The 14,471-nt window shown below is 34.3% G+C and overlaps 1 protein-coding gene across 1 annotated transcript; it reads left to right on the top strand.

Annotated features, from left to right (window-relative positions):
• Positions 1-2,246: 2,246 nt before the first annotated feature.
• LOC106428269 (glutathione S-transferase T2-like) lies at positions 2,247-3,024 on the top strand. Its single transcript, XM_013869015.1, has 2 exons — positions 2,247-2,337; positions 2,432-3,024. The coding sequence occupies exons 1-2, from the start codon at positions 2,247-2,249 to the stop codon at positions 3,022-3,024; spliced, it is 684 nt and encodes a 227-aa protein (XP_013724469.1).
• The last annotated feature ends 11,447 nt before the right edge of the window (positions 3,025-14,471 follow it).

Raw genomic sequence — 14,471 nt, 5'->3', positions numbered from 1 at the left:
TTGTTTTATTCAACATTTCCCTAAGATCAAGTGATCGCATATTCAATAAGGCTTTTGTCTTTTGTTGGTGTTTAAATGCTGAGCAAATATATGCAATACAAAATTGGTTGGGCCCAGTAAAGCCCAAGAAATATTATTCGGCCCTTTCCGGTGGGACCATCAGTCGAAAGCAGTGGGTATAGAACCATATCGAGTAAAAAATAACTTGGCAATGATGCATAACAGCTCTTGGTATTTGATTATTTGTAACGTTTGTGTTTGCATTTACAGTTTACTTATTTTCAAATGAAAAAAATATATATTTTCATTCGTTGCCAACTATCATTGATAAATTTTAAATACGTTCTCCAAAATATTAAAATATTAGTAAAAAAGTTCGAAATATGAAGAAGACATTAACTGATAAATTTAAGCACAAAAACAATACTTATTTTTGAAGTAGTTATACCATGCGCAGTTGGGGTTTTTACCGGGTTCATGGGCTCGATATCATAGGCCCGATTGATTAAAAAAAAAAACTTTAGTTTAGACGGACCGGGCCTTACGGATGAACCCGTATGAAGCGGTAGTTACCACGCGTCGCGCTGTGGTTGGTCGTTGGTTTCTGCGTTGTCGCGGAGGAAAAAAGGGATTCGACGACATATTTCTCATTTTCCCTTCTCTCTCGAAAAGCTAGGGTTTCGCCGTGAGAGGCGATATATCGTGCGACGGCCCCTCCGTGAGATTTCTCCAGCTAATCGACGACGAATCTCTAGTATCGACGAGCGTAGGTGAGTATCGAGTAGTTTGACATATATATTGGGTCGATTTGGGGCTCGGATGCCATTATTCGATTTTGGGAAAAAATTGGGGGTTTTTGGTGAGGGGTCTAAATCTATTTATGGGTTTCGATAAACGGTTGTAGATCGTGATGGTGGTTTGTTTTAGACTTCTTTACTCTGAGATTTCAAATCGAGTTAGGGGTTTCGAGTATGGTTTCTAAATCGAGTTATGGGTTTCGTTTTATTGTTTAAATTGTCACGACGGTTTGATATAGGTTTCGTTGAATCATTTTGTTTCGTTAATAATTTTGGATTTATTTGACAAATTTTTTTTTTGTCAGATGGATCCGGTAGAAGATAGAAGATAGAAGACATTCGAAGAGGCAAACCCAGCACATCAACATGTCAGGGTTCGTGGCCGATTCAGAGTACGACATTCCTACAAGATGTCCGTGTGGTGGGAGAGTCATTAACGAGGTTGCCGGGAAGGAGGACTACGACACTCTCTCCGGGAAGCGGTTCTTCACCTGCAAAAACTACGAGGTAAAATCAATGATGTTTTTGTTTGTATATCACTTTCACGAGCTATAGTATAAGTTTTATACTTTAAGACTCTGACTGTTTTTATGTTGTAACCAAGGCTGATGGGTTCCATTATCGTCAGCTTTGGGTGATAGGTGTGCAGGAGGAGCTCGAGAGGCTGACTAAACGGGTGGAGGAGGCTGAGGAGGTGATGATGGGGGTCTCGAATCTCAGTAAACAGATTGAGTCAGTCGAGGTTAGTGATACATTGTTAGCTGTTTCATCGCTTTAGTGTATTTTTCTATTTTTATAAAACTGACTAACACAATTCTTCTTTCTTTTTCCCATGTCCAGGAACAGGTTAAAATCCTCAATCAGTAGGTCTCTGTCCTCAATGACCAGGTCTCTGACCTCAATGAGCAGGTCTCTGACCTCAGTGTGCATGTCGATACCCTCGAGAGGGTCTGCTTCGATTGACAGCCAAAGGTTAGCCTCAGCTAAACTATATTGCTTCTGATTGCTATCTCTCGCTTGAATTAGAACTAGAACTAGAACTATAAGTAGAAGTAGAAGTAGAATTAGAACTAGAATTAGAACTACAACTATAAGTAGAGCTAGAATTAGAACTAGAACTAGAACTATAAGTAGAAGTTGAATTAGAACTAGAACTATAACTAGAAGTACAAGCACATTAATTATCTGTTGGTTGGTTGCTGTAATTAATTTAAATTGTACTTAGGAGCAGTTAATTGTTTCGCCTGATTTGATGTGTATTGACTTCTCATAGGTATCTAGTAGTTGTGCTCTTGGTCTGTAACGAATTTTGGTTGGTAGAGGTAGTTTAATTTCTACCTTTTGAAACGTAAAATGTAGTTTAAAAACATAGTAACTCCACCCTAAAATTAACACAAACATCTAAACAGCACACAAAACCAAAACACCCGTAACCAAAACACCCGAAACATGGACCCTTTTCCCCTTAACTCTACCGGGTTTGTTAACCTGTTAGCTTCGCAGAGCAGTCCACCAATAGACGTAGACTCTGCTGAGCCAGGTGTTAACTCTCCCGGGTTAGTTAAGCCTGCGGAAAGAAGAAATTGGACTACCAAAGAAGACCTTGTGTTGATCAGTGCTTGGTTGAACACCAGCAAGGATCCCATATATCGTCAATAATGAACAGAAGTTAGGCTCGTTTTGGAAGCGTATAGAGGGGTATTTCAATACGAGTCCTCAGCTGAGTGGCTCTGCTCCTAGGGAGTGGGGTCAGTGTAAGCAGAGGTGGGGAAGAGTGAATGAGCAGGTTTGTAAATTTGTGGGGTGCCATGAGGCGGCGTTGAAGGAACAGGCGAGTGGCCACAGTGAGAATGATGTCATGAAGGCGGCACATGACATCTTTTTCAATGACTACAAAGTGAAGTTCCAGCTTGAACACTGCTGGAGAGAACTGAGGTTCGATCAGAAATGGAGATCACACGCTATCTCGAAGGAGAAGAGGCAGGAAGCTGATGCGGAGGTGGTGCCTGAGGAGGAAGAGGTGAGGCCGCCCGGGGTTAAGGCCAGCAAAGCAGCGAAGCGAAAGAAGCCGAACGAGGCAGCTTTTGATCAAATCCATAGCATCCTAGCTCAGAAAAATACCATTTCTAGACAAAAGATACTTGATCGCCTCCTAGCCAAGAAAGTGGAAACACTTTCTGATCAAGAAATTGCTCTTAAGACTAAACTCATCTTAGAAATGCTTTAGTTGGTCAGTTAAGTAGTTTTGCTTGCTTGAATGTTTATTAATTTGATTGAGTCGTATAGCTTCAAATCTTGTTATTTTGGTTGATTGAAAATCTTGTCTTTTCTTCTGCAGGTCACGGGTTTAAAGGACACAGTCTAGCAGGTCTCGGGTGGGAAGGTGTTGCAGGTGAAGGTGTCTTTTCTTTGTTTCTATATGTCGCGGGTAGTAGGTGAAAGTGTAGTCTTTTGTTTCATGCTACACTTCAGTCACGGATGTACTATGTCTACATTTCTTTTGGTTTTGTTGTAACATTGATTCACGGATGTAAACTTGATGTATGTCTCTATATAAACTATGTGTTCCTAACTTTATAAGCACAACAAACTTGTTTCTCTCTTACTTCTCTTCTCTTGTTTGTCCCATTTCACTACAATAAAAGCGACAACAAACTTCAAGCTTCCAACCATTTCACTATAATAAAAGCAACAACAAGTTCTTTCTTACCACAATCATCTAAACCATCTATCTTCTGTAACAACACACTTCAACAACATTCTTTATCATCGTGCTGCTCAAACAACAACCTTGAAGCTTCCAACCAAAAGAACTCTTCAACCTTCTTTCTTCAAGGTATCAAGGTAAGTGAAACATTGATAGAATAATAGAAATATGTACAATTTTTTAGATGATAAAAATTGAAAATCCAATAGATTTAGATACAAAATGAAATAAATTGGAAAATTATGAGAGAATAATAAAAAAATATGTACAATTTATTAGATACAAAATGTAAAATAATGGAAAATTATGAGAGAATAATGAAAAAAATTGATATAATAGGATGATGAAAAACAATAAAGTGATGAAGTTTATGAAAAAATATGAGAGAATAATGCAAAAAAAAAAAGATTTTGATAGAAGATCATATAATAGAATTATAGAAATATAGAAATATGTACAATTAATGAAATTGTAGTTACAAATCTCCTTTTCTTTTTTAGGAAAAAAAAAAACCCACCAATGTCTTCCTCATCAAGTGATGAAGTTGATGAAGCTTTAGAAGAAATGGTCGACCAAGTTGTTGATAATTACATCGACTCAGTGATTCATGGTCACCCCAACAAGTCCAAAAGACGGGCTTATATCAAAAGAGCTCGGGAACAAGGACACAATCAGCTGTGGAACGATTATTTCAATGATAATCTTACATACCCACCGGAAATGTTTAGGAGGCGTTTTCGAATGAACAAATCATTGTTCCTTCGCATTGTGGAACATATAAGTAATGAAGTTCCATACTTTCAGCAAAGACGAAGTGCTTGCGGAAGGAACAGGCTATCTCCACTTCAAAAGTGTACGGCAGCTATACGTATGCTGGCATATGGTCAATCGGGAGATACATATGACGAATATCTCCGACTTGGTGACAGTACAACACGTTTATGTTTGGTAAATTTCACTGATGCAATAATACTATTGTTTGGAGATGAATATCTACGAAGCCCTACAGCCGAGGATCTTCAACGATTACTCGATGTTGGAGAGGTACGGGGGTTTCCGGGAATGATAGGCAGCATCGACTGTATGCATTGGGAGTGGAAAAACTGCCCAACGGCTTGGAAAGGTCAGTTCACCCGGGGTTCAGGAAAGCCGACAATTGTCTTAGAAGCCGTGGCATCACAAGATCTTTGGATATGGCACACATTTTTCGGCTTACCAGGTACACTCAGCGATATCAATGTTCTTGATCGGTCACCTGTTTTTGATGACATCTTACATGGTCGAGCGCCTAAAGTTAAGTTCAAGGTCAACAACCACACTTATCGTATGGACTACTATCTTACTGACGGAATTTATCCAAACTGGTCAACATTTATCCAATCCATCCCACTTCCTCAAGGTCCTAAAGCCGAGAAATTTGCACAAAGGCAAGAATCCGCCAGAAAAGATGTCGAACGAGCTTTTGGAGTATTACAGTCGAGGTTTGCAATTGTTAAAAACTCAGCTCTACAATGGGACAAGGAAAAGATAGGTAAGATAATGAGAACTTGTGTCATATTGCACAATATGATAGTAGAGAACGAACGACACGGATACGCTCAAATAAATACTTCTGAGTTCGAATCAGGAGAGTCAAGCAGAAGTTCAAAGGTGACAAGCAGAGAAAGTATTCAAGCTGGTGATATGTTAGGCATGCGCAGAGAAGTTCAAGATCAAGAGAAGCATGCTCGTTTGAAAGCTGATTTAATGGAAAATATTTGGCAAAAGTTTGGTGATGAAGATGAATAAGCTTTGTATATTTTTCAATTTCTCAATTTATGTAATCTACTCTTTTAATGTAGGGGTTTTTGCCAAAACTAACCCACAACTTGATTTTAACCCCAAACCTATACCCAAACTTGAATCAAATGCAAAACTAACCTAAAAGCCTAGTGAAATTACAGCTCAGCCCTTTGTGACCAAACAAAAAAACAGAAGTCATTTTTACGAATATAGCCCTAGTAAATCGTCTGAGTCGTCTGAGATGTTGGAAGTCGTCTGGACGACTGAAGTGTAAGTTGTCTGGTACCGGTTTATTTTAAAAAAAATTTATAAATCTTGTAAAAAAATATTTTGATGCGTGAAAAATAAAAATCAAGTAATTATAAACAGTTTTAAGTGATATAAATTAAGATATGATAAAATTGATTTGTTTTGAAGATAGATGAGTGGAAGTAGTGAATCATGAAATACTTTAGTTTAGGAGTTTGGCAAACATATGTTGTACTATTGTATGTATTGTTAGGGTTAGATTTTGGAAAACTAAAATGTTTTTTTTCAAAAATTAGTTTTCACCTATATTTGTTTATTTATGTGTATAGTAAATACTTTTCAAGTTTGATTTGATTTTATGAAGTCTTTAATTAGATAATTAAGTTTAGGGGTTATGTTTAGGGTGTGGAAGACTTATATTTCAGTCGTCTGTTGAATAATTTACTCGGATGACGTATATTTCAGTCGTCCACATCGTACCGAACCTTTAATTTTACCAATGTACGTTTTAACCTAACCGGATCATTTTACTCGGACGACTTACATTTCAGTCGTCTGGTGAAGAAATTAAAACAGACGACTTACATGTAAGTCGTCCAAATTTTCCCGCCTAAATTTTTTTAAAAAAATTATTTTCCCGCTTAAATAATTTAAACCAGACGACTTACAAGTAAGTCGTCTGGAAAGTCTTCTATTTTAGTTTCCCGCTAAAAATATTTAATTTCACGCTAAAAATATTAAACTCTTCTGGACGACTTACATGTAAGTCGTCTGTTTTAATTTCTTTACCAGACGACTGAAATGTAAGTCGTCCAGGAAGTCGTCTGAGTCAAAAATATTTAACCTAATTGGATTTTTTATCTCCCTATATAAAGAAAAATTTACACATTCTCTCTCCTCCTCTCAAATGGCTGCAACAAAAATGTAATGTTCATCATTCCTAAACTCTCCAACCTCTCTCTAATCTCTTTGACTTGAAAACACCAAACTTTATATGAATTTTTTCAGTTTTGTCTCATGTATTTCTTACTAATCTATCTCTTTTGCAGGTTTTTAATCAAATGGTACTCATCTTCCACTTATTTAAAGGTAAATCTATTAATTTTAGATATGTATTTTTGTGTGTTCTATAAATGTAGATTTATCTAATCTTCCACTCGTTTTCTCTATTTTAAGTCATTTGAACGTTTTTGGATATTCAGGTTTTTCAGATCTGGATTTGATATGCAGGTTTTTCAGATCTGGAAGACTTCTTGGACGACTTACCTGTTAGTCGTCTGGAAGTCGTCTGGACTTCTTGGAAGTCTTCTGACAAAGTCGTCTGACAAAGTCGTCTGGACTTCCAGGAAGTCGTCTGGACTTCATGGAAGTCTTCTGACGAAGTCTCCTTTTCATAATAGATCTGAGCGTTTTGGTAAGTTCTTATGTCTGATTTTTCTTCATTTGGTAGCTTCCTGTTGTATAAAGTTCTTACTTTTTTCCCAAACTAAAACTCTCCAAACCCACTCTAATCTCTTTGACTTGAAAACACCAAACTTTATATGAATTTTCCAGTTTTGTCTCATGTCTTTCTTACTAATCTATCTTTTTTGCAGGTTTTTAATTAGATGGTACTCATCTTCCACTAACTTAAAGGTAGATCTATTATTTTTAGATATGTATTTTTGTGTGTTCTGTAAAGGTAGATTTATCTAATCTTTCACTCATTTTTCTGTTTTTAAGCCATTTGAACGTTTTTGGATATGAAGGTTTTTCAGATCTGGATTTAATATGCAGGTTTTTCAGATCTGGAAGACTTCTGGGACGACTTACCTGTTAGTCGTCTAGAAGTCGTCTGGAAGTCGTTTGGACTTCTTGGAAGTCTTCTGACAAAGTCGTCTGGACTTCCTGTAAAGTCGTCTGGACTTCCTGTAAAGTCGTCTGGAAGTCGTCTGAACTTCCTAAAAGTCTTCTGACAAAGTCGTCTGAACTTCCTGGAAGTCGTCTGGACTTCTTAGAAGTCGTCTGGACTTCTTAAAAGTCGTGTGGTCTTGTCTACTCAAGTGGAATCCAAGCTTGTCTTTGTAGAGGAATGATCTATAATAGTTTTGTTTGTGGTCTGTTTTGTGAATTGCATGTCTACTCTTTTAGTTGTGATTTTTTTGTAAAATCAGTAATAATGTTTTCCAGGATGTATTAAATGTGCTAACAATGTGTTTACACATTTACAAATCAATAAAATAATAGACTTCAGTAGCCTTTTTCTTATCTTTGGATCTCTCATATGCAATAATAAACTCCAATGGCCTTTTTCTCATCTTAATAAACAAGAATGTTGGTAGCTTTATATTGATACAACATTTTAAGAAGTATTTTAACTCTTCTTCCAACTCATAACAATAGTCATCATTATTGTCTATAACAATAATACTTAAGAGATGGAAACAAACAATAGTAACTAGTCAAAGCATATCATATTTTATTATAAGTTTGCGTTGAAAAACTTAGTCAAATTTAGTAAAACTAAGGGAGAGAACATATTTTGTAAATATGAGTTTTACATATCTTGAAGTTACTTATCACTCTTAAAAATACAAGTTATTCAAAAACTAACGTAGAAGACTTAAAAATTAGAGGAGAAGACGCAGACGACTTCAATCTAAGTTGTCCAGACGATTAAACTATACGTCGTCTGGTCAACGCAGAGGTTATTTTTGCAATTGACTTTGAAATCTGTTATTTCGGACGACTGAAAAATAAGTCGTCTACTATTGTTTGGCTAAAAAAAAACTCCAAAAAAGCTAGACGACTTACATTTCAGTCGTCATAGGTTAGTTTTGCATTTGACTGGATTATTTCAGAAGTTTGACTTTTCTGGACGACTTACATTTCAGTCGTCTAGTGAAAATTAAAATAATAATATTTTTTTAAAAGTAGACGACTTACAGTTAAGTCGTCATAGGTTAGTTTTGCAATTGAAAAAAAAAACTTCAAGATTTAATTATATACAGACGACTTATAATTCAGTCGTCCACGAGACGACTGAAATGTAAGTCGTCGAGGATTTACGAGGTTTGACCAGAATCTCGGAAAAAAATCCTGGACGACTTACAAGTAAGTCGTCTCGTGGACGACTGAAGTATAAGTCGTCTGTGTATAATTAAATTTTGAAGTTTTTTTTTCAATTGCAAAACTAACCTATGACGACTTAACTGTAAGTCGTCTACTTTTTAAAAAATATTATTATTTTAATTTTCGCCAGACGACTGAAATGTAAGGCGTCTGGGGAAGTCAAACTTCTGAAATTATCCAGTCAAATGCAAAACTAACCTATGACGACTGAAATGTAAGTCGTCTAGGTTCTTTGAAAATTTTTTTGAAACCAAACAAAAACAGACGACTTAACTTTCAGTCGTCTCAGGTTAAAGATTTCAAAGTCAATTGCAAAAATAACCTCTGCGTTGACCAGACGACTTCCAGGTAAGTTGTCTACAGCCAGACGACTTCCCAAGTAAGTCGTCTGACGAACAGATCTGGAAAAAAACTCGATGTCATACCTTAAATTGGTGAGATAAGTTCCTTAGCATACATAAGGCTTCTCCAAGCACACAGAATCACAAACGAAAGTAACCCACCCAGAATCGTTAGCTTCTATGACTCTATGAACCATAAAAAAATTTAGAATCAAAATCTTGGGTTTTTTTAGCTCATTGTGGAGAGAAAGTGAGAGATATGTTGTGTTTAGTTCACAAGAATGAAAAAAGAAGAAGGATAAATCGATTTTGGGAGCATTAAGAGATTCAAATTGGTTGTTCATGGTGGTTGTGGTATTGATGACAATGGCAATCTTGTAATTACTTGAAGATGATGAGGGTGAGAGAGTAAAATTATCATTTTCGGAAAAAAAAAAAAAAAAAAAAATTAATGGCATTTTCGTAAATTATATGAACTTGTGGGGTGAATAGGGCAAAACCAATTTAAAAAAAAAGAGGTTAGTTTTGTGTTTGACTTTAAGTTATAGGTCAATTCTGCAAAAAGCCCTTTAATGTATTGAATAAATAGTTTTCACAAATTTAATAATATTTTTAATATTTTATTCATGTATTCTGAATAATTTGAATTTAAAAAAAAAATATTATTATTTTAGTCTTATGAACTGTTTCTTTAGATTCACCAATACAGAAAAAGACAAATACAGGTTCATAACTATTCATGGAACCACAAAAAAATATTAAAAAAATCATGTGAACCCAATGCTCTTAGGCCAGAAGTTCTATTCCATCAATCAAAATCATATGATAAGAAAATAGTAAAATTCTTGGTCTATTTGCTTATTGGGTATATAATTGTTCAGTGAGCGGGAAACCCAATTCCTGAAAATACGGAAACAATAGAGCAAGAACATTTGACCTCAAATCTACACCTTACACTGCATGTATTGTTTGCATGACGTATTGTTTGATATTTATTGTGTAAACATCAGTGACCCTTTAGTTTCATTAAACTAAAGCTTTTGAGAGAGGAAGATTAGTTGAAAGCAAAAGCTCATCTTCTCCACTAAGCAATGCTAATTAAAATTAAGACATAAGATTATTGTTTTAATCAGTACAATTCTTATGTTACAAAAAAAAAAAAAATCAGTACAATTCTTGAAACTTAAACATATTGCTTTTGCTTTCTCTAATCTAAGAAACCCGTGGCTGTATAACAATTTTAAAATGAAAAAGGCCTTTTAAAAGGCTGAAACATCTTAATTAATTTTTCATGGTTAGGCACAGATTTTAAAAGCAGGAAATAAAGGAGAAATTTCAAGCGGAAAGTTGGGAAAAGCTGAAAATTTTGACAAGAACACTGAAAAAGGCTTGCAAATATATTTGCATTTGATTGACGAGAAGGCTTGTATGTCGTGCTTAAAGTTAATATCAATTTCGATCTATTTTTTTTTTGTTTTTGAACATTCGATTTCGATCTATTAAAAACAATTTTCAAAGATAAGCTAGCAAAAATTAGAAGAAAATTCAGGTAACAATAAAGCTAAATATCCACATATATTTTTAAAAGCCCACTGTATATAAACCTAAATGCATTTGTGAAGCAAAATATATTTGATGATTCAAGCTGAAAGCAATTGAAAATATATTATAATTAAAAAATTTATAATTATATAACGTACTAAATTTATATTCATTGGATCACGAGATCCATATATTATTTGGACGAAGTGCCCACTTCATTTCACACTTCTGATGTGCAATACTGCCACTACATTCTTGGACTGTTTCTGCCGCTGAATACCCTCACAATGGACCATTCTTTATCAAGAAAAATAAGTTAAATAAAAACTGAAAGTATACTGACAAAACCTTCTATTATAATATAATTAATTAACCCATCATATTCTTGGTTAGATCCAACAGCTTTTACTAATTCTCACTCACTTAAATCTGATCGAGCCACTTAACAGAGGTTAGCTATCTTTTATGTATATACTTCCTCTATTGCATGTGGTGAGATCTCTGACCTAATTGAATCGTGGTTAGATCTAGATCTTGTTACATTTGTCTTCATCTACTATCAGCATTGAAGCTTTTGCTATTTATTATTATCAGTGGTAGTCTCATCATCCGATTTACATATTTCATTACGGATATTCAAGAGTACCCAAATAGACTAGTTTCTAACGTAAAATTTCATATTGAATCAAAATATATTAAGTGTTTTGTAAGTCATATGGGAAGCAAACTAGATAAGATATTGTATTACTTGTTTCCCACACTATAGGCTTGGAAACCCAGCTTTTCGAAGTGGTGGACCTGAAAAATGACAATGTACAAAAATAAATTGTTGATCCAGGATTAAATCTAAAATTTTTGAGATCAAATTATTTAATAAAATATTTTTTTTATAACATCTAATTTTATTGATTTCAAATCATTGTAAACATATTACATGAATCATAAATTACAACAAACATGTTGTTAAGAAAAACAGGTAGTAATATTTAATAAAATATTTATATATAATTTTTTTCACAAAGAGCACATCAGGATTTATATTTATATATAAATTAGGGGTATGTATCTATATATATTAATTTTAAATTCTTTGGGAATCAAAAATAATATTTCGCTGGGCCCAGAATCGGCAATGCATCTTAGGAACATCATTTGAGTAGGTTTTATGAGGATTCTCAAGTGTTTGAGTAATCCGGTAGTAATATGATGGGTTGAAGAAACATAAGTTGAACAACAGATTTTAGATTACTTGTGGCTTCATACTGGATTCTTTCTACAATTTGTCTTTCGAAGGGTGTTTTTTTAGTTCGTGGGATTTAGTGGATGATCACATATAGTTATGAAAAAGTTATGCATGTAAGTAAATACAGTGTGATTTAATATAGCAAAATATGTTGATTCGGTGCTCCTTTGGTTCTTTGCGGCACAAATGACCTTTGGTCATCTTTCATTTTGATGGTATTGTGGACACATGCAACGTGTATCAGTTCCATCGGGTGGGGATTCATTCAGCTGCATTGAATGCAATCTCTAAATATCAATTGTACAATGTCTTAATTCTGACATGCTTTACTACACATTTAATGACCATTTATCACATTTAAAATGAAACTTGAGCTATTGTGTCGGTATCTCTCGTAGATTATTCAGCCCTCTTTGCATGTTCGAGTCCTTAATTTGGAGGTGAAGTGTGATTGTCCTTAATGTCTAGTTTGGCAAACAGTTAACCTTTCTATGCGCATATTAATGGTAAATGAGATCGTTATCGTCTTGGTAATTGTGACCATGTGTTACCTAGCCTAGACGATAAATATAGCGCTACGATCGGTTGCAGTTGACCACATGTTTGTATATTTGCGCCACTATCGTCGTATTATTCCTTGGTGTGTATGCAACTTTTTATCTTCAACATTGTTGTGTATTGTGGTTCACATGTTAGATCCATTTTCCTTAGTCACCTATAAGTGTTATATATTCGTCTATGAAATTTCATTGATGAAGCAGAACAATTACAGTAGGACCAGAGACATGTAAACATAAGAAGATACAATGATCAGTTCCGACCTACGATCGAGGTACGTATTGATGATGATCACTGAAAATACCAAAGCAGCTTGATCCAGATCTTTTCTTTGACCAAAATAAGTTATATATATACATACAAACATACTTGTTACCTTCGGTATTGTCTTCAATTATTATTATTATTTTTTTATTAACCTGGGAGTATCCCATGTCCATGGAGAAGCCCAGACTAATCTCCAATGGGAGGTGCAGCCCACGAATACACTTTCTCTCCGGGTATTCAAATGGGCCCTAAAACATAGGCCCATATTCATGTTAAGTGACCAGGATAATTGTAACTTAATTTCGCGCAGCAGGTGGATCCAATCTGAAACGTGTTAGCGTCACAGCCCCGTCTCCTTACCACTTGACCACAATCACCCGGTCTTCAATTATTTCTAGACACTGTTTACAAAAATAGTATTAACAATATATTTAAAGAAACAATCATATAGTTTTAAAAGTTAATAGTTTCATCTATATATGTCTAATTTAAAAAAAAAACTATCTGTGGCAAATTTAAAAATAGAATTAAAATTTAAAGTTTAAAACCTGCATTTATACATCTATTAAAAATTGTTTTCTTAGAATTACACTAACAACCCAAACCGATTTTTCTTAGAATTACGGTTGAAACTGATATGATTCGTGCTGGCCAGTTTCGATCCGAAAACAAACCCGATATATGGTGACATGGTACCTATAGCACAAATAAATGTAATCACATCATTAATAATAGGCTTGCTGGATATATATTAATGTAGAGAATTTAGGAATAATGTTTGGATGAAAGGGTCTTGTCACCCAACAAACAGGGACCATCAATAACGATAATCATAAGATTTGTGAAAGAAATGTTTCACTCATTTGGCTGAAGTACAGTTGGAGTGCCTTGTCTTTTCTCATTTTGTTCTCTTTACTTCCTTCTTGTTTGTTCTTTTTTGTTCTTTTATTCTTTTCCCCATCTTTTTATTTCTGCCAATGACCATTTCTTTCTTTGTTTCCGCAAACTGTATACTTAATTAGTTTTAAAGTTGTGTGTGTACATATGCTAAGAACTTCTAATGGTTTTACTCAATCCTTAACTATGCATGGTTTATATCATGAGTTAAACCCTACACAAATGAAAGGATATTAGGATGCTTCACCCATGATTTTTTATGGACAAACAATTTAAGAAGTTGTTATAGAACAAACATGTTATTAACTTATTATTTTTCCATACAAAATATGTTATTTTTCTTATTATGTAACATTGTAATGTAAGTTAGATATCTCATATGCATCCTCATTCATGTCTACTAATTATATTTTCACTGTCTTTGTTTATAATAAGATGAAACCATTTTAGATTATATTTTATATATTTTTTAAAAAGTAATTTCTGAATATATGTATATTGAGACAAAACATTATATATTATAAAACAGAAAGAGGAGTAGTATGTAACCAAAACAAATTGGCATCTACTCGAATCGAACTTCCAGCTCTCCCACTTTATATCTTTGTATATACATATACAAACGACTTTTAGTATTATACATATTTAATATATACATGCACATGACCTTTCTCTGTCATGTGCCTTAGCTCTTATATATATAAATAAATTGCTTGACCCGTTACCCTAAAATTAAAACCAATTTCCCTCTTCTTAATCAAATTCTAGTGTAAGTGTTTCTTAAACCCGTTGCAAATATGTAGGTCTTAAATCTAATTACATTGCAGTTTTGAAAAGAAAACAATTACTCCCTCCGTTTCATATTAAGTGTCGTTTTAGAAAAAAAAATTCATTACAAAATAAGTGTCGTTTTCGATTTTCAATGTAAAATTTATTAATTTTATGCAAAATTTATTTTTCTATTGGTTGAAATATGG

The sequence above is a fragment of the Brassica napus genome, chromosome C1 (genome assembly GCF_020379485.1).
Source record: "Brassica napus cultivar Da-Ae chromosome C1, Da-Ae, whole genome shotgun sequence".
Taxonomy (NCBI): domain Eukaryota; kingdom Viridiplantae; phylum Streptophyta; class Magnoliopsida; order Brassicales; family Brassicaceae; genus Brassica; species Brassica napus.
The sequence above is the reverse complement of the archived record's forward strand: the minus strand, read 5'-3'. Positions and strand labels throughout refer to the sequence as shown.

Excerpts from the sequence above, each read along its gene's own strand:
- LOC106428269 (XM_013869015.1), top strand. The coding sequence starts at position 2,247 with ATGGACCCTTTTCCCCTTAACTCTACCGGGTTTGTTAACCTGTTAGCT. Across the intron at positions 2,338-2,431 it reads CGTAGACTCTGCTGAGCCAG|CAAGGATCCCATATATCGTC; the intron begins GTGTTAACTCTC and ends GTTGAACACCAG.